This window comes from Bidens hawaiensis, unplaced genomic scaffold (genome assembly GCF_021521415.1).
Source record: "Bidens hawaiensis isolate Kalapana, Puna unplaced genomic scaffold, B.hawaiensis_p1.1 tig00030814_1, whole genome shotgun sequence".
NCBI lineage: Eukaryota > Viridiplantae > Streptophyta > Magnoliopsida > Asterales > Asteraceae > Bidens > Bidens hawaiensis.
In genome coordinates this window covers 160,374-180,674 of record NW_027495158.1, presented here as the reverse complement: position 1 = coordinate 180,674, position 20,301 = coordinate 160,374, and the positions used below count along the sequence as shown (strand labels likewise).

Genomic DNA, 20,301 nt, shown 5'->3' with positions numbered 1-20,301 from the left:
TGAATGTATTCTTTTCTAAAACTCCACCAAACGTGTACACATTTATTTATTTATTTATTTGAACGACCAATTTTTATTAGAAACCATAAAAGAACTTGAGTGACAAAATATATATATATATACATACTAGTCTTGAACAAACACATCAAAGTGTATACACACCCGATTACAAAGACATCTGATTACAATACATATTCAAAAGCAAAACGAACTCTAAATTTATCATTTAACCCCTTCTATTTCTCTCTTATATTTTACCCGATGAAAACTGTATTTTCTGTTATCCTCCTTGAGTCTGGACTCGTTTATTGTAAATTATTTATAATATTTAAATCACAATAAACTAGCAATAATCCATTTCATAGCATAAGAAGCATGTAATATAATCTAAAATTTGTTGCGACGTAAGAAGAAAAAAAGGTTGCTAACAACAATTTGTATTCTATACGTTACTTCACGCTAAATTTTTATATAGAAGTTTTTCATTAAAGTTTTACAACCTAGCGGGTCCCGGTGAACCCGCGACCTAACCTATAATGTAGGCCAGTCCCTGACCGTCACAGACCTAATAAATACCGACCGAATTCACGATGATCGGCAACCGCAACTAGTGGATTTTCCAACTGAAGAAGGGTTTATATTTTGAGTTTAGTGTCTTTGTTATTTACTTTTTGAACTCATATATTATTCGATCCATTTAATCCATTTTGTTTTTTCTTTCTATTTTTTTTTATTTTTTATTTTTCTTGTTGAAAATAATAATATACTAATACAATTCAATGTTTTATTGGCTTGAGTTTTTTTTATGCAATGAGCTGGAGTCAAAACTGAAGTGGGCTGCTGGGCTTAGTTACTGATTGGGCTCAAGACTAAAGTGGGCTTGTAGTTGTTGTAAGTCTCAAAACGTTAAGATATTTTTATTGCTGCTATATAATAAAGAGTTTTATTATTATTGAGAACACAGAACGCTTCCCTCTAAAAAGGTGGTTAGACGAGTTGTTGATAGATCTAAGGTTTGGTTAGATCTTGAGTGTTATGTATTCAGATTATCATAGTGATTATCTGTGTGGACGAGTGAGACGAAGTAATTGTGTTCTATGATTGGTTTATTGATTACGAGTAGTAATAAAATTGGTTTCAACTCTTCTCTTTTGACAGTTTTCTCTCATACCTCTTTTATCTTTAGAAACCTTCGCCTGTCCATTCGTATATTTTTTCCAACATGATCAGGATACTATCAAATAGAGACGATCGACTAACAAGAAGCTAGAGAGTTCTAAGACCAAACCCAATGCTAAGACTGCATGTACTCGTAGCATAATGGAGCACTATATATATCTCACAGAATTCATAGAAATTTCATTGATATCATAACTTCATAGCCGTTTAAGGCACGGATCGATTAACCGGCCACATTATAAGAAAATAACCACAACGATGAAGCGAAAAGTTTCTCATGCTTAATAATATGCTCGTGCATGGTTTATGATTACACGGGACTGTCCGGAGTCAGTAACCAAAGGAGGGATGCATTCGAAACGGATATATCGCTTCTATTTCATTCTTCTCTTTTAGTTTCTCAGCAATAGAAGATTTAGAGGCGGCCATGTTATTAATTAAGCCACACAATATGTTTATTTTCAAATTGCAATATAAAAGAGGGGTTGAAAAGTACCCATAGTCTGAATACAAGCTCCTTCATTCAAACACATTAACCAAAGTCTAGTTACTTATGAATCGGTGACTTGAACTCATAAGGGTCAAAAAAATTAGCTAAAAGGAAGTGGGAAAATGCATGCAAGAAAATCCCATGTACGTTGTTGTTGTTGTTGTTGTAATCATTCTTAAAAGGTTAATTATTGGAACTTAACAATTAACATAATTGATTCATAGAGTGAAAAGACTTCATGTCAGAGACTGAGAATGGCATAAGTTTTCAGAAAATAGAATTCTAAGCCATTAACTAATTATATAAATTAAGTCATAATAAGAATTAAGAACACATGAATTTCAGCACAAAGCCCTTAAAATTTTTGACTGTTTCCATGATGATCACCTCCAGTTTACATCACATGAAGATGATAATCAAATGAACTACGACTTTTTCACGCAAACTTATCAAGAATAATTTACTTCTATAACGACATAACGTACAATGTTCTTGCTTATTAGTATTTTTCGTGTTTAGAGAGGATTGGGCATGATGATGCAATTGACAATCATATGATTGATGTGATATATGAACCAAACCGAATGCAACATTGTGTGTGTAACTCGTGTCACCATTCTAGTTTCTAGTTTGCAAAAATATGCATGTATGTTGGTGACTAAAATGATGATTTCCCAAGATGTCATATGGTATTTCAGCTTACAAAAAGGGCATGTAAGCATAGTCCAAATGCTTGTTGTACGATTAAGGTCATAGTGTTTTGACTTGGTAAGAGTTTTTGTTCGTAAAAGGGTAAATAATGTCATCTATCTTTAAAAACCGACTTGCTTTAATTAGAAGCAGTTTGGTTATTCAGTTTTGAAATTCGGTTAGTTCAGTTTTTTGGTTAATAATTGAAAACGTAAGGAAAGAACGATTTGGGTTGGAGTTTTATAATTCAGTCCAATCCAGTTAACAAGAACGCGAAAAAGTTGTATGAGTTTCATCAAAACTCTTAGCTTAGATTTATGGACATTTTAACCGCTCATTCTATAACATACTAATATAGTGGCAACAAGTGAACAATTTAGGTCAATGCAGGTGGACTCTTTTGTGAGTGTGGGCCCTTTAAAGTCAGTCATTGTATTTGAATTTTGCAATTAGATAAACAGAGTTATTGGTTTTTAATACTCTCAACTTTTTCTCATTGGTAAATAACACTCATTACTTTTGATTTGTCGCACACCACTCCCAACTTTCACCGTATTTTCTTATACCACCTCTCCGTCTAAAAGAACACTAACCTCATTAATGTTTTGGACTAAAAATGTCATTCAAATTAGTTGAGGGGGGGCATAAATTTTATTTTTACACACATAAGCTACCAGAGAGAGAAAGAGATTGTCAATCAAATAAAGAGAAAGTCAATGAGAGGGAAAAATACGGTCTGCCATGTTTTCCGGTGACGATCTGGTATGGCTTCCATGTTCGTCGACGAACTCCCAATACAACGACAAGACGGGGACGGTGGTAATTGTACAACCTCAACAACCTCCATTTCCGGCGCCTCGTTTTTCCGGCAACCTCGTTTTTTCCGGCGAATTTGAGTTTTCAGGCTATCTCGTCTTTCAGAAAATGGAGATGGTTCAGAGGTGTAAAAAGGTGATGGAGATCATGAAGATTGTGCACCGGTGAAGATATGATGAAGATGGTGCTCGCCGGAAACCTGCAACTCGTTTCTCCGGCACACAGACGATCCTGGAAGGTGGCTGGGTGAGACACTGGTGGTGACGGGGGGTGGGGGTTGCGGTTTTGGGGCGGTGGGCGGTGAAATTATGGATATGGTGTTCGTCGGAAACCTGCAACTTGTTTTCCGTCGAGTAAAGGATTACTTCGGATCGATATGTTGTAGATGGGTTCGTGTTGAACCAGAGGTGTAGTGATGGTGGTAATAGATGAGGATGGAGTGGTGATGCTTGATCTAGGGTTGGTTTGAGGCAAATTTAGTATATGTTAAACAATTTAATTTTCTTTTTCACCCCCTCAACTAATTTGAATAACATTTTTAGTTCAAAACATTAACGACGTTAATGTTCATTTAGACGGGGAGTGGTACAGGAAAATATGGTGAAAGTTAAGAGTGGCGAGTGACAAATCACAAATTAGAGGTGTTGTCTACCAATGAGGGACAGTTGGGAGTATTAAAAACCAATATCCCTTAGATAAAAAGGTGAAATAGTAAGTGGGGTAAGAATTTTTTAAATTTGAATAACTTTATATTCACTAAGACTCGATTATTTTAAACATTTAGTTGGTCCGTTCTTGATTATGTATTAGAAGTATAGTATATTCGGGTGGATGGAGTGGGACTCGGGCAAAACAAAACTATTATGCATTCTTAGATGGTGTTACGCCTATGACCAGATGATTAGTTTAACGAGTGAATCTGTAGAGCGGCTAAGGTGATGATTAGTTTGGTTTTTAAAACACCGGCCCTAACTCTCTAAAAAGTATATATATACCCATTGACGAAGCTTAGTGAGAGCTCGGGGTGGCCTGCCCCCTTGTTTTTTTGCACAGTAGTGTAAAATTACATGTTTTCACTTGAAAATGTGTATACGCAGTGTAAATTACCTTTTTTCGACTGAAAATTTGAGGCCCCCCTCCCTCGTTTATGATATTTTTTATTCATTTTGAGTCCGCCCTCCCGGGAAAGCTCGTCCAAGCTTCGCCAATGTATATACCAATTGGGAAGGGGAGAGATTGATCCTATTCTAGCGAATTGCAACTCTAACATTGACACTCATGTTTTTGAACCTTTTTATTGAGCTATGAACAACAAGATGGAGATGCGATAATTGTACATAAGCTGCATGTTACAAAGAAGCACAATAGTAACTTCTTTACAGGAATGATAATTGTGTTGAGTTGGCAAATTAAATCGTTGAATCCGAACACCACTCTATACTTATTCAAATCATATTAATCGGCTACAACTCGAAACCTTTATATTTGTTAGCACAAGCATGTCCTACTTAATTAAACGAGTTAAATAAATCAATCCAAACCGCAATATCTTTATTAATCAAGATTATATCTAAGGATGAAACTGAACCGAGGTTTGAGATCGGATTGATAAAATGCCTGAAACCAACAGACGCGTATTAAAGCTCGAGCCTCAAATAAAGCTTGTATGTTTATCAAGCCCGAGCTCCAGCTGAAGGAGGCTCTTCGATTCATAACAAACTTAGTTTATTTGTAGATTTTAACTCCTTTTAACTTTAATATATCAATTTTACACTAAACAACTAAACCTTAGCCAAGCTTTGGCTAGGTATTGCATTGGCTCAAGTCGAGATCTGATTCATTTTAAGGTCTTCCCAACATATATTACATAATAAAAAATAATTCATAAATAACAGACGAGCCGAACTCAAATTTTACAGTAAAAGCTTAAATCAAACTAACCTTGAATTCGAGCTCTCATAACGAGCTTATGCTTAGCTCAATTCATTTACACCCTAATTTGTATGCTTCATAATTTCAACAAAGTAGATTTGAATAAAATGTAATTGAAAGAAAAAAAGAAAAGAAACATGTTTTTGCATATGACTACGTGGATACAATAATCCCCATATCCTACCTCTACGTAACTCACAAACCAATATTTTATAAAAAAACATAATATCCAAATCCAACAAATCTTGACCGTCCATTCTCACACCTTTAAACCTATTTATACCCCAACACTCCCTCCATTCAATTTGTGCCTAACCATATTAATCAACCATGTCTCTCACCGTAGAGAAAACCTCAACCGGCCGCGATTACAAGGTCAAGGACATGTCCTTAGCCGACTTCGGCCGACTCGAACTCGAGTTGGCCAGTTCGAGTTGGCCGAAGTCGAAATGCCCGGTTTGATGTCATGCAGGACGGAATTCAGTCCCTTGCAGCCCTTCAAGGGTGCGAGGATCACCGGATCCCTCCACATGACAATCCAAACCGGTGTCCTCATCGAAACCCTCACCGCCTTGGGCGCTGAGGTTCGATGGTGTTCCTGCAACATTTTCTCCAGACCATGCAGCTGCCGCCATTGCACGTGACTCGGCGGCAGTGTTTGCATGGAAGGGGGAAACGTTGCAGGAATACTGGTGGTGCACCGAGAGGGCCCTGGACTGGGGCCCTGCCGGTGGACCTGATCTGATAGTTGATGATGGTGGTGACGCGACGCTTTTGATCCATGAAGGGGTGAAAGCGGAGGAGGAGTTTGCGAAAAATGGGAAGTTGCCGGATCCTGGATCAACTGATAACCCTAAAGACGGGTTAGCAAATGACCCGAAGAAGTACCATAAGATGAAAGATAGGCTGGTTGGTGTGTCTGAGGAGACTACCACTGGTGTTAAGAGGTTGTACCAGATGCAGGCTAATGGTACATTGTTGTTTCCTGCTATTAATGTTAATGACTCAGTCACCAAGACCAAGGTATGACAAATACTACAAATTAATCACATAATTGTTGATACTTTTTGGTTTTATTAATTTTGACTAGATATGTTTGATTGATCCTAAATTTGTTCAATAGAAGATTTGAATCCTCAATACCAAATTATGTAACTTTTTAGGTGTAGATCTAGTTATAAATGCTTAAATCTAGGGGTACAACGAGCTGAGTCGCTTGCAAGCTAGTTCAAGCTTGGATTAATAAAAAGCTTGAAATTAACCTAAGCTTTTTCGAGCCTGATCGGGCCTCAAACAAAAACCTGCTTAGTTATCGATCCGAGCTCGAGTTCTATGTACTTTTAGGTATTACGAGTTCTATGTATTAGTTTCACACTGCACAACCGAGCTCAAGCCGAGCTTAGGCTCGTTTAAGGTTTTTCTCAAAGCATATAAAAATAATTAAAAGCGTATATAAATAAATAATAAACGAGCCGAGCCCAAGCTTGAGGAAACAAATCATGAATTGAGCTTTGGCTCGTTTAAGATACTATATGAGCTCGAGCTGAGCTTAGGCTCGTTTAAGGCTTATTTTTCCAAATATATAAAAATAATTAAAAATGTATATGAATTAATTAATAAGTAGGCGAGTCCAAGCTTAGAAAACGATCCATGAGCCAAGCTTTGGCTCGTTTAAGGTACTACATGAGCCCAAGCTGATCCTAGGCTTGTTTAAGTTTTTTCTCAAAATATATTAAAATATTTAAAAAATTATATAAATTAATTAATAAATAAGAAACGATCCAAGCCCGAGGTTAAGAAAACAACTCGGGGGCCGAGCTCGAGCCTAGTTGAGGCCCGGATCGGCTCATTTACACCTCTACTCAGATATGACATTATGAACTTGTTTATAACTTTATTCATCTAAAATATGGACACTTTGTTATTATCACAGTTTGACAACTTGTATGGATGCCGCCATTCACTCCTGGACGGATTAATGAGAGCCACTGATGTCATGATAGCCGGGAAAGTTGCCGTAGTCTGCGGTTATGGTGACGTTGGCAAGGGTTGTGCCGCAGCCATGAAACAAGCGGGTGCGCGTGTCATAGTCACAGAAATCGACCCCATTTGCGCTCTTCAAGCGCTAATGGAAGGTCTCCAAGTTCTAACCTTAGAGGACGTACTGTCAGAAGCCGACATCATTGTAACCACAACGGGTAACAAAGACATAATCATGGTTGACCACATGAAAAAAATGAAAAACAACGCGATCATATGCAACATTGGACATTTCGACAATGAGATCGACATGCTCGGGTTGGAAACATACCCGGGTGTGAAAAGAATAAATATTAAGCCTCAAACTGATAGGTGGGTGTTCCCCGAAACCAATAGTGGGATCATTGTGTTAGCCGAGGGTCGGCTCACGAACTTGGGTTGTGCCACGGGTCACCCAAGTTTTGTTATGTCGTGCTCGTTTACTAATCAAGTGATAGCGCAGCTCGAGCTGTGGAACGAGAAGTCGAGTGGGAAGTATAAGAAGGAAGTTTATGTTTTGCCTAAACATCTTGATGAGAAAGTGGCTGCACTTCATCTTGGGAAGCTTGGAGACAAGTTGACTAAGCTGACCAAGGACCAAGCCGAGTACATTAACGTGCCGGTCGAGGGTCCGTACAAGCCGGCTCAATATAGGTATTGAGCATATATAAGAAGACTTAAGGTTTTGGTTTGGTTGTTGGTAGTTGGGAATGGTGGTTGGAGAGAATTGATGAGTTTGAATAAGGGTGGAGTATGAAGGTGGTGTATAATATTATTGCAGCTGTAATCTTTTGTTAAACTGTGTTTTATGTTTCATTGATATAATCTAATAGAAAAAAAGATATTTGAGCCAATTTTGTATAGACTTGTGTTTCATTGATAAACTATGAGTAGAACCGGTCTGGGGCGGGGCCCGCACACATTTTAACCGTTTTTCCAAATAGTGGTTACAAGGATAGTTCTATTGATAAAAGCTATTTTGCATTAGACGATCAACACGTTCACAAGTCGCATCAAGACCATGATCAACACGCTCGTGATGGTCAAGGGACCCCATTGCAAACCGTCTTAGCAAACCGGCGTTTTCTTAAACAAGAAACGTCTGAATGACACAAATCTAAGTTAAACCTTAGTAAAAGAAATTGGGAATTGTGGATGCACATAAGTACCAAATCGAATCCGGCTCTTTGAACCAATAATCAGGCTTTGATGCATGGCTACTCAAGCAAAACCCATGAACCTACATAGACCAAATCAGTCTTAAGTGTCTAACCATTAAGCCTTATTTTGCACATATTGTATACCAATATACATAATGTTGTACTACACCCTAAAATAATAATAACCAATACATATTTTAAATTACTCCCCTAATCAAAATTCAAAATTTTGTTTCATATAACCATTCTACATATTCAAATAGGTAAACATTAACTACTACAAAATAGATCACATTTGCTAGAACTAATATGAAACATCAAAATTCATAGGATTTATACCTCAAAACATTACAAAATCAAGCATTGAACATCATGTATTAATAGCATCTCTAGCACAAAATGTAATAACTTGACAACCTCTATTGTAAGGATTAGCCACCCCACTCTCTCTACAATTGTAATATGAAGCACCAGGTGTACCACAAGGTACAACATCCCTCTTTAAAGTCTCATAACTTATATACCTTTTACTCATCAGCAACACTCTCCTACCGCTTTCAGACTCCATCATATTCTCATCTTCTGCACAAACACTCTTCTCAACTGAATCAAGATCATATTTTTTTAGTGAGTTAAGGTTTAAAACTGAAACCCCAGATGAGATTTTGATCTGGGTGTGCATAAAGATTGAAGAAAATAGTAGAAAAATGATGGGTTTCATCTGGAGAGTGATGGCAATTGGGTTGGAAGGTGACAAGGTGTTGTGCAATTGGTGCATTTTTGATAGGATGTAATTAATGAGAAGGTGGTGATTGAATGAATGTCATGACATCTCACCTACAATATTAATTAAAAAATGTCCCAACTCATGTGTCACACATTACACCCTTGTTGGTCACAAAAAAAGTTACACAATCTTACTGCTTCAATAATGTAATCACTGTCATGTGAACTCTCTTGAAACCGACATTTACCCGACATAATGTATTTTACGTGATCTAACTAGTTAGTAAAGCAGTGACAGATTTAGAAACTTGACTCAAAGGTTCATAAAAATGATTGCTTGGCCAATATAAATGAGTCTTAAATAGAGCAAGGCAACATATCTAACTTTTTGTATACGTATACATTTTTTTAAGTGATGTAATGTGAGGCAATATTTGACAATCGTGTCTATATAGGAGGAGAATTGTGCACTTATATACAATTATAAGAATATAGGCAAGTTTAATATTTACTAGGTGGCAGCCCGCCGCGTTGCGACGGCGGGCACGAATTTGGTTGTTATTAGTTATGTTCATATCGGTACATACACTAAACATAAATTAGTAAGCACCTAGAATAGTAGTGATTCGAGTCAACATTTATTCGATTAGTAAAACATGGTCGTTGCAGCGGCGGGTCGACGCGAATTTGGTCAGTATCGGCTATATTTATTATTAAACCCAAAAATAGTTCCTTCAAGTTAACATATTTAAAATAAAAACGCACAAGTCGACGCAAATTCGAATGGTATCCATTAGATTCATTAAGAGTATAAGAACCAAACCTAAAAAATAATTTTGTGAGATTAACATATTAAACCAAAAAAGAAAAAGAAATAAAACGTACAACCCATTGAAAAAAAAATATAACAATATAACCTAATACAACACCCATTGAGTGATAATTAACAAAAATAAAATAAAATTACGTTGTCACTTAGAAAAAATGATAGTTAACAAAAAAAAAAGTTAAGTTGTCACTTAGAAGACTTGAAATTGGGCAAATGGGCAAACACATTATCAAGATTAAGAGAGTTAGAAAAGTTTATCAAAGCCATTGAATCAAGTTGGCATATCAATTAGTATTTGAGAGTAATTATATAAAGGCCAAAATAATAGTTTTACAAGCCTTTGACTAGCTCCAAAACTGGACCGAACTAAAGTTGTTGAATGTTTATTAACTATATTAGATTTATGAGCCATATTCATCATTTTTAGGTGAAAAGTTCTATGAAGTTATACTGATCAAATACATTATTACTTGACAATTCTTTTCAGGCTCAATTATTTCAAACCAAATTTAAACCGAAAATCAACTATAACTACACGAAATCCGAAATCCAAACCGTCTTCTAAAACCAGAAAACAAAAACATCAGTTTTAGTTCGGTTAAAGTCCAAAACCGACCGATACACACCTCTACGTGAACAATAACAAACACTAAAACTCCCAAACTAACAAAACTACCACAGATGTACAATTCATATGACATTGTAACAAAGAGTCTAAGAACATGTTATAAACTCAAAATTCAATCAAACATAAGAATTCCGAAGAACCCTAATTAACACGTTTAGCTAATATGATAACACTATCCACCACTAATAACATTACTAACTATAAGTAGTCAATCCTTCAATTAAATCCAGCAGCTGGTCCGATGGCTTTAGCAATGTAACCAAATGTGTTTGCTAGATATTCTAGCAACCATTCTATATAAGTTTAACGAAACAACAATACCATCATGAAAGATAAAATTATATGTAAATTAAGTATAGCTACAAGGGCATAGAACAATTATAAGAAAATCGGCTAACAGAAGAACCACACAAAACAAAAGATAAAAGTTGACATTCGCCTATCACGGTTCACTCAGTCGGAGTGATTAAGCAGAAGCAGGGACTCTGTGTATGAGGCCATGTTGAAAGCAAAACCACGAATCCCAACACCAATCATGCGTTCTAGGTCAGCTTCATAAACTCTAAGTTCATCACAAACTGCATGCATCGGTTGGCCATTCTTCCTAAATCCAACTATACTACGAGGCACATCCGTCTTAAGAGATGAACTTTTGTAAAGGAGGCGGTACCGTTGTTTTTCAACATCATCCATATGTCACAAACACCTCCTTGGTAGTCAAGCACAGCAAGAGACTCCTTGTAATTAAATATGTCAAGGCATCTACGGCGGCCTACCAAACTGTCTGGAAGATCCACCACTACTTGTCCGAATTCTTCGGTTGCCAAATCAAACGGAATAATCCGATGAAGCATTGTATCTGGATCATAGCCAACCCAATGAATAACCCCATCCATGTCTACGGCATTCGCCGAAAAGCGCATTGATTGTAGATACGGATCCATCGTTACGCTTCTCCATATCCAATCGGCCCCCCATGTCCATGTGATGTTAATGTAAGCACCGCAGCCTCCTTGGCGGGTACGATTTTAACAATCTTAGGTTCAAAAGTTTTGGCGCAAACCCCAAACCCTAGAGTATGTACTTGGGACGACAATGTTATACCAACAGATTTCCTAATTGACGGATTCCAAACAACAATCAACCGCTGGCAGTTTACGAAACATACCAATCCGTGAGCGGAACCGTCCAATGTTGGAAGCCAAAGTGGCCTAACAGTCGGAGGAACTGCAGGCGAAAACTTGTGATGCGGAAAAGTATCATCGTCAACGATTGAGACACAACTGAACTTATAAGCTCTTTTGTTGTAGAGTGCCAGCATATGAGGAGGCTGAGTCTGGATGACGAGTCTGCTGTGATCGGCGATAAACTCAGGGCCATCGATCACAGCCTTCCATCGTTTTGAAACGGATCTGAATTGTATCAGAGATTTAACAGCAGACACCCTTTTGATGATTTCGAAAGGAATATTATGGTGGTGGTTGTTGGCGTCGGCCATGAGGAATGTATTGTTGTTAGGGTTGGAACATAAATGTTTTAATGGATCAACTTAAATGGAGGCTTAGATACTGGGCTAAAAGCTGGTAAATATATATAGTAAATCAATAGTTTATATCATGTTTACTGTGCTGTTTTCTATAGTTGAGACGATTTAGAGGGTGTTTGGCTTAGCTTTTTTAATAAGGCTTATAGATTTAGAGGGAGTTTGTTGCGTCTGCCCCACTTACGCCGTTACTTAAACCGGAAAATGGGATTAGACCTATTGCCGTTGGGGCCATTTGGAGGCGGTTGGTCTCTAAGGTGGCTATGAGGGGTGTCGGGAAGGAGATGGTTAAATACCTCGGTGACTTTCAATTTGGGTGGGAGTCCCCAGTGGGGCAGAGGCCGTGCTTCATAGCGCGAACAGGTTTCTAAATCAGTTTCATTCGGATGGGTCATTGGCTATGCTTACTGTTGATTTCTCCAATGCCTTCAACTTAGTAGATAGGACGACCCTTCTACATGAGGTTCGGAGTCGATGTCCTTCCATTTCTCTTTGGGTGGATTTTTTATATGGGCAGTCGGCTAGGTTATATGTGGGTGATACTTTCATTAAATCCACCACTGGGGTTCAACAGGGGGACCCTCTTGGGCCTCTCCTTTTTGCCTTAGCTTTGCACCCACTTGTTCACCAAATCAGAGATCGGTGCAAGCTTCTCTTTCATGCTTGGTACTTGGATGATGGCACGATTATCGGGGATACTAGAGAGGTAGCCAAAGCATTAGATATTATCAGGTCTGAGGGGCCTCGTTTGGGTCTTGAATTAAACGTTAAGAAAACAGAGTTATTTTGGCCAACATGCAATGGGGTGAAGGCACAGGAGGGGTTGTTCCCTTGCGGGATTGGAAGGCCGGTGCTTGGCGTGAAACTCCTTGGTGGTGCTGTAAGCCAGGATGCGGGGTTTATCAGCAGTTTGGCTATAAAAAGGGCATCTAGCGCTGTGGAACTGATGAGCTGTCTCCCAAGACTTCGGGATCCTCAATGCGAGCTTCTTTTGCTTCGCTCATGTATGGGAGTCGCCAAGCTTTTGTTCGGTTTGAGAACATGCCAACCTATGTATGTGGGGGAAGCTGTTTCTATATTTGACAATGGTCTTCGAAGGGCGATTGAGGACATCGTGGTTTGTGGAGGTCCGTTCTTTGGGGATCTCCAATGGAGGTTGGCGTCACTTCCGATCCGTTATGGGGGGTTGGGTCTCTGTTCGGCCGAGGATGTATCTACATATGCTTTTGTGGCTTCGAGAGCACAGTCGTGGTGTTTGCAAGACCATATTCTTCGGGTTGTGATATTCATGGGTTGGACTCTGATTATGGGTGTGCGATGGATCGTTTACGTACTTCACTTCCAGATTTTGATCTTAGCGGGTTCTCTAATAAGGACACCGCCCCCCCTAAAGCCCAACATGTTGTGGCGAGTGCCTTATTTAGTGGAATCATCAAGAGTTTAGAAGTGAAGTTTGATCTATCCCCTCGCCAAAAGGCGGTGTTTGAATGCCTTCGGGCTCCTCGGGCTCAGGATTTTCTAACGGCCATCCCCATAGAAGGATTAGGCCAACGTATGTCGGGTTTGGAGTATCGGGCTATCCTTAAGTATCGGTTAATGATCCCTATGTTCCCGACGGATGAACCTTGCCCAATTTGTCGCAAGGTCTGTTTGGATTCTTTTGGTGACCATGCGGTGCATTGCAAAGAATTGCCTGGCTTTAAATACAGACATGATCTGGTTAGGGATGTTCTGTGTGATGTTCTTAAACGGGCAGGGATTTCTGCTAAAAAGGAGGCCCCTGTTAACTTTCTCACGGATCCTATTGAAGGGAGGTCTACTTTACGACCAGCTAATATTCTTGTGTTCGGGTGGGCGGGGGGAAACACGCCTGTGTGGATCTTACAGGAGTGTCTCCTCTTGTTGGGCTCAGGGACCGTGGGTTGTTGTGGGTCAGGCTGCGTTGAAGGCTGAATCGGGCAAAGTTGTTAAACACGAGAAAGCTTGTTTAGATAATCAACATGTCTTTCTACCATTTGCCTTTGATACATTTGGTTTTCTGGCTCCAGAGGCTGTGAAATTTTTGAGTAGGGTTCAGCGCGTCGTACACGGAACCTCTTCAGCTTCTAGGTCCCAAAGCTTCGTTTTTAGCAGGATTGGCTTTGCTGTTCAAAAGGGGGTTGCGGCACAGCTTGTTGCCCGTTTGCCTGCCACTTTATTGTAATCGTTTTATAGTAAATTATATAAAACTTCGAACTTTAAAATTAAAATAAGCTTAATTTGATGTTTGGTTTAGCTTTTTGAGCTTATGCTTATAAGCTAATTTAAAAAAGCTTATTTAAAGATAGTTTTTTAACTAATTTAAAGACAGTTATTTGCGTAGGGTGTAAGTTATGAAGCAAATACTTCTTTTATCTTCAAATATTTGTCTTCCTTTGTGGTTGCCAAGACGCCGTAATAATCTAGTCATCTAGGTTCCACTATAAAATACAATAAACCAAACACAACACATAGAACTATACACACACTAATTTACTTTTTAGTTAATTTCATACCACTCAAATATAAGCTATTTCAAATAAAAATAATAATTTTTAACAATATATCTGAGCTTGGCTTGGACTCAGGGCCTAGCCCCCCCCCCCCCCCCCCCCCCCCCCCAAATTGAACTAAATTTGCCCCAAGGTCGAGTAACTAAAAATATTATCTTTTTCTTAAATTATAAGAATATATTTTTGTAAAACCAAAAATTGGGCAAGTTTAATCTTAAATTTGGTAGCACCTATTGTTTCAAAAGTTAAAAATGCTTCTTCTTCTCAGTTCTTCTATATACCTTGTTAGTTAGGCTATGCGTAGTGGATGTACTACAAATTGGGGCGAATTGCGACACGTGACGCCCAGTCAGTAAGACGTGAGAATTTGTTTTTGAAAAGTAATGGTGTATGGGCTACAAATAGTAATATATATATATATATATATATAACACATAGTAGTATAATAATAATATTCTTTTCCTTCTTTCAGCGACAAAACCCTCCCGCCCCATTTCGCCTCAATATCGACCGGGGGGCGGTGCCCCCCCCCACACCCAAATCGCCCACTACGTTAAGCCTTATTACATTCTTACATGTTTAGCATTCATCACCATATTTTAAAGTTTCACCATCCACTACCAACTGTCATCATCATGAGTCATGAACCACCACAATGAAGACTTGGGGTGAGCAAAAACTGATAGACTGAACCGAAACTAGAAAAAAAAAACCCAACAAAACGAACTAAAATAGCCAACCGAAACTACTAATAGACAATTTGATTTCGTTTTATTTGAAGCTGAAAACTACTGTTCAGTTTCGGTTATGCCTCTCTAAAACCAAACCGAACTCCAAATTTGTCATGCATCAAACTTGTTTGAATCTTTATTATTATTAGATTTACGAGCCAAATTCCATTTTTCAGCCAAAAGCTTTATTCCAAATTCATTAATAGGCGGTAACATAAATTTTAGGTGAAATTGTTGGGTGATAAATAGGGCCAAACCAAATCTAAACCGAATATCTGATCATAACAACACGTAAAATAGAAAATACAATGGTTTTGTTCGATTTGAGGCCAAAATCGATCTATACACACCTCTACATATATATAACAAACACTTAAACTCCCAAACTAACAAAATATTACCACACCACATATACACTTCATATGACAATGTAACAAAGAGTACTAAGAACGTGTTATAAACTCTAATTCCGAAGAACCCTAATTAACACGTAGGTTAAGTTAATACTACGACCATTAATAATATTACTAACGATAAGTAGTCAATCCCTCAATTAAATCCAGCAGCTGATGAAACACTAAGGTAACACGCCATCTAACACGTCGAAAAATCACCCATGCATTATAACAAACCACTCTATAAGGAGGCTGCCCTCGTGTCCAATTTTCGAATGTTACACGGCGGTAGATGGGGCAGTTGTGCTTGCGTGAAAACCATTCAATAATACATTGTGCATGGAAGTAGTGGTTGCATGGGAGACGTTTAATGTTGCCGGTGCCGATGAACTCATCCATGCAGATTGAACAAACATCGGCGGTGAATGTTTTTGAGGAATATCCCCATGATGTTGTGATTAAGGTACCCATAAACCCTAAGCTAATAGCATGCCTTTATTTATGCTTAAATAAATAAATAAATATATAGACGATTTGGTTTGTATAATCTTGAAGATAATGATGGAAATTAAATAAGGAAATAAAAACTTTCTTTCTTAAAAAATTTAAGTGGGATCCGCTATAAATATTATTTAACCTACAAAACATACAAATAATCAGAGTAATTACAGTTTTGTGTTAAAGTACTGTAATTATTTTATAAATAATATGATAAATGTTATAATAATTACTCTAGTTCAAAAGTAATAGACTAATAATAAATACTGTTGTTATTTGTATATTTTTCACAATAAAAATCATTTTATTTGATCCAAACATCATAGGGGGAAAGTTAATGTACAAAGTACAAGGTAAAAATGTGTGTTAATTGCGCGAATCAAATAATATAATAATATATACAAATATCGTAAGTAATTGTTATGTATGTAGTCAATTAAAGATTAGTTTTAGGGTTTTAAAAGGATACTTAAATGTAGAAAAAGATAGGATAATTACTCTGCTAAAGTAATTATTTATTTAACTAGAGTAATTATGAAATCAAACAAATTATCACTAACAAATCTAGAATTTATAAACAAACTATCAATAGAATCCCCTGTTTTACAAATTACTCTACTTTTTACAAATTACTCTACTTTTAAATGTTTATTTATATAAAATTACAGTACCTAAAATCGAAGATTGCTCTTCTTATATTATACAACTACACTACTTGAAATTGAAGTATTATGTTTACTTAAAATACCAATTACATAATTATTCTAGTTATATTTTTAGGTCATAGTATTCAATTACATAATTATTAATTACTCTATTTAGAAAAACAAATACTCAGTTACATTTAAAAATCTTTAAATTGTAATACCAACCATATATAATACACTAGTTTTAAAAGTTGTTAGTTGAGCAATCAGTGGGAACACCATTACATCCAGTTCGATATTACGATGATAATGTTTAGATGTACTATTATATATATATGAAAGATATCCTTGTTGGACATGAGACAATTGAAATCTGGGCCGTACACACAATTAGAATATGTGAAGATGACTCCTTTCGGACGTGTCAAAATAGTCTCACTGAGCCGTTTTTTAGATATTCAAGTCAAACTTGCAATTACTTTTGTTTCTTCCTAATTTTTATGGACAATTTTGTTCTCTTTTTCAATATACGAACTTTTTTCTACAGTTTTGAATATATAATATTTCATATAAATTTTGATGTCACGTTACAATTTCTTTTTTTAACATTTCAATATAATTAGTTATATAAAAATGAAACATATTTAATACAATATTATAATACACACGACTCAGTTTGTAATATAATTAATATATATCACTGACAGAAATGAAAGCATAATAATGTTTTCAGATTTTTATAAAAATCATATATTAAAAGTTATAAATAGAAGGTAAATGATTGATCAATGACCCTCTATCAACGTTTGGAACCACCTCTGATGTATGAAAGAGTTTTCTTAAGATATAATGTTAATCGTCTATATTGATTTTGATGCTTTAAACATTACTCAAGAACACCATCAAAGAGGAAACTCATCATTATGAGAAAACCTCCTTGACTCGGGTTTTGAACCTGAGACCTTAAGAATCCTAAGGCTTACTCTTCACCCAATGCCACTGGACTAGTAGGTCAATAACGATTGACCCATGATCTATTGGTATAGTGGTATGATGACTTTTAAAAATATGAGATTGTGAGTTCATATTTTTGCGACTAAAAGTTTTGAGTGATTTTGGATGAAAAATTTGCTGTTAAAGAAAAAGTAAAGTGATTGTGAAATAATAATTTTTTTCTAAATTAAATGCAAATGAGCTTGAGCCATGAGTTGCAATTATTAAAGCATAGACTCGGGATTTTGGATGTATTTGGTAAATTTTAGTGTGCAAGTACATTTACCCTTTATAATACACACAAATACGGCCTCATACGTAAATGAAATTTATAAATGATTATTATCATTTATTTCCTTCTAGTTTCGTTTAAATTCATTTAACCCCATCTACTCTTAAAACTTAAATTCGTAACTAAAGTGAGGATATTACCATCCCCGTTTGATTACGTTCCGTAACGTAAAGCTCAGTGTGTTAACTATTTTGTTTAGAGGCTATTTGGAAACTTTTTTGTTGAATCATTAAAAAACTGGCCAATTAAGAGATAAAAGGTGAATCATTCAACACATTTCTAAAACTTGTCTATTAACAGACTTCATCAACCACTAAATGTGTTTTTTTAATGAACCAAACACACTGCTACACTCTACCACTGATCGATTAAGAGATATACTCTTAATAGAATCATCAAACCGATTAAGAGATATCATCTTAATAGAATCATATAGAGACTACCAAATAACCTCTTATTACCATATCTCTTGCTACAGGTTAAAAAAATCAAATGATCAGACACCCTCGAAGCTCTTACACTCTTACTCGTTGATAAAAAAAAAATCAATTAACTAGCTTCATACCTTGAATACACTATAATTGTTTGTGTACTCTTCTGTGCTTCACTTACCTTTTTATGTTTTAATCATAACAAAATTTGGGTTTATATCCAAGTATGCTACCTTTCATTTGACATTCTTGATAAATAGGTTATAGATATAATATAAGTTGAAGACATCTTAGTCATGTTTTATCATAGTTGATGTAATAAAACATGGTTGTATAGTTTGGTAACACCCATTGGGTTTTTATAACTCTAGTGTGCGTGGTCTCATGATCTCAACATGGTGGTGTACGTGAGCCATATTGAATTTCATATATAATTTCAAATTTGACGTGTAATCTTTATTAATTAAAACTGATATCAGTACGTATTTATGGACAATTGTATTGGTTCAATTCTTTCAAGTACTGTTCATCTTATCATGACTTGTAACAAGACTTTCTATGTACATATAAAAAAGCATAGGCCAAAACCAATTATTTGATTGTTTTCTTATATATAAAAAAGGTTACTTTATAACATTCACATTAGAATCCTTATCATCACCCATATACTTTAGTTAAAAATATATTTTTATTCAGATAGTTTGTTCATCTTTAGAAACACTATATCGGATTCCTTATATCTATATTTATTCATATAAGCTAAAAAGCATCATCATATTAATTTACTTTATAACTATATATATTACCTAGTTTTTCTTTATCATCATTATATACGCAAAATAATGTGATTCAATGAGTAATAGATTTGTTTATAGCACGTGAACATATCAATTTCGTTTATGAAGCTCATCATGTTTAGACTCGATCGTTTATTAAAATTTATACTTGAGCTAAACTCAAACTCGTTTAAGCTCAACTTAATGCACGCTTTTAATTTAAAAATTTTGACTTATTCATGAACGACTCATCTTATTTACGTTCTTAAAACCAGTGTTGTAAATATTTTAACCACTAGTCGGGCAGTGTGATAGAGACTAGCGATTAATCGAGATTAATAGAGATCAATCAAATTGGAGTTTATATGTAAATTTTCACACACACATACCAAATTTTATGTATGACCAATTTTGAACAAATAGGATTTTTAATCGGCGACAAGTCGGCGGGATAGCGACTAGTGATTAATCAAAGATTATTTAGCACCTAACTAGTCAGGATTTTTACTACACCGCTTAAACTCGGGATTGCGCTTGGATTATTTTTCTTTTTGTTTTGATGTTCAAAACTTAAAAGGGCATATAATGCAAGTCACACAATATTACAGAAAAAAATTTTAAAATAGGAAAAATATAAAGAATAAAATGGTTTTTAGGAGAGAGAAAACTTGTATTAAGAAAATATGAGATCTGTCATTAGAAATGGCGGATGTCAACAAACAAGTGGGGCCTGTCAGATCTTGTCTGGTGAGGTCGACGATTACCACGTGTTCCGCCATTTCAAATGGCGGATCACGAATATTTTATTCGTGTTCCGCCATTTGAAATGGCGGATGTCAACTTTGGTGATCCGCCAGTTTGACTGGCAGGTCACAATTTCTAAAGTATGTGTAAAAGTGTATTTTAATGGACATCCGCCATTTGAAATGGAAGATGTCATCTTGACATCCGTCATTTCAAATGGCGGATGTGAATAGTAATTCTGGTTGATTTGA

At 36.3% G+C, this 20,301-nt stretch overlaps 1 protein-coding gene and 2 pseudogenes across 2 annotated transcripts; 1 reads left to right on the top strand and 2 right to left on the bottom strand.

Moving 5' to 3' along the window:
• Positions 1–5,343: 5,343 nt before the first annotated feature.
• Positions 5,344–7,837, top strand: LOC143581146 (adenosylhomocysteinase 1-like; annotated as a pseudogene). The gene is made up of 2 exons (XR_013143787.1): positions 5,344–6,130; positions 7,041–7,837. The product of XR_013143787.1 is annotated as an adenosylhomocysteinase 1-like (transcript).
• Positions 7,838–8,233: 396 nt separating this feature from the next.
• Positions 8,234–9,136, bottom strand: LOC143581161 (protein RALF-like 31 pseudogene; annotated as a pseudogene).
• Positions 9,137–11,415: 2,279 nt separating this feature from the next.
• On the bottom strand, positions 11,416–11,967 carry LOC143581154 (F-box protein At5g18160-like). The gene has a single exon (XM_077063996.1). It carries the CDS (start codon positions 11,965–11,967, stop codon positions 11,416–11,418), a length of 552 nt encoding a protein of 183 aa, XP_076920111.1.
• Positions 11,968–20,301: the final 8,334 nt, after the last annotated feature.

Coding starts and splice junctions, on each gene's coding strand:
- LOC143581154 (XM_077063996.1), bottom strand. CDS start 11,967: ATGGCCGACGCCAACAACCACCACCATAATATTCCTTTCGAAATCATC.